Source organism: Sphaeroforma arctica, assembly GCF_001186125.1.
Source record: "Sphaeroforma arctica JP610 unplaced genomic scaffold supercont1.454, whole genome shotgun sequence".
Classification (NCBI taxonomy): domain Eukaryota; class Ichthyosporea; order Ichthyophonida; genus Sphaeroforma; species Sphaeroforma arctica.
In genome coordinates, this window is record NW_014040104.1 from 52832 (window position 1) to 53837 (window position 1006).

Here is a 1006-nt window from a genome sequence, read left to right on the forward strand (position 1 = left end):
TCTGGCTTCAGATTTGTACATACATAGTAGTGTAGTGATTGGATTCTGAGTGTGGAAGGATATATCTCATTATTTCCGTGAATATGTGGCCTTTTACATCTCTAGGTTATGAGGAACGAGGGGATCAAAGCTCAAACGAAGAACGAATTAACTATGATGATGAAGAAAGTCGACAAGGTGGTTTTTATACCGGTGTACTACATGTCGTGATGTAAGCATACTCGCTAACGAACGTGTCAGATGTACAACTCTTTCAAAATGGTTGTCTTTTCCTCTCCATTTTCTCATCACCCGCCAAGTGTCACGTTTTGATCCAATAGATAAACCGGGATATACTCAATTGTATGAACAGTGTTGCAGATTCTCACGGTTTCAATCGATGTTAAATTGCGTATATTTGCATATACATGTGTATATATATTATTCTATTATTATTTTGTTTTATTTCTATTGATTCTATTATTACAATATAATCAGTACAGAGTACAGATGTTCGAGTACAGGGAACAGCTGATCAGTCTTGGATTCATTATATTCCACATTTATTACAAACTGCGAATCGTCGAAAATCAAACTCCGCGAGCGCTACCGCTCACTAACACAGACTAATACAGCAAGTCTGTGCGTGCTATGTTTCCACATACAAGACGGTTTAGTTAGATTGTCATACATTGAACCCACACATATGAGAAACTCGGCTTGATTGTGACTTTATAATCATGAAGATATGGATGAAGGTCTAACGAACATCAAGATTAACGTCTGTTGTGTCTCCATGCACAGGATGGGAACGGTGGAGTGTCATACAACGAATTCCGCGAGTACTTTATGTTCACACCGCTCACCAACACAAATGAGATACTCAAGTTCTGGCAACGACCCGCTCTAGTTGGGGATGATGGGCGCATGAAGGAGATCGTCGTTCCACTTAATTCCTCTGCCGCGGGGAGTGCAACCAGTCTGGTATATATTTATTTTGCACATACACACACACACACACACACAC

At 40.0% G+C, this 1006-nt stretch overlaps 1 protein-coding gene across 1 annotated transcript in view; it reads left to right on the forward strand.

The window, feature by feature from the left end:
- SARC_06394 (AGC/DMPK/ROCK protein kinase) overlaps positions 1-1006 on the forward strand; it is a gene marked incomplete at its 3' end in the record, with an annotated part of 10914 nt that overhangs the window by 2932 nt on the left and 6976 nt on the right. The window contains exons 4-5 of the mRNA XM_014299710.1: positions 106-177; positions 784-963. Of these exons, the coding sequence (XP_014155185.1) occupies positions 106-177; positions 784-963 (252 nt within the window). The remainder of the gene's footprint in view (positions 1-105; positions 178-783; positions 964-1006) is intronic.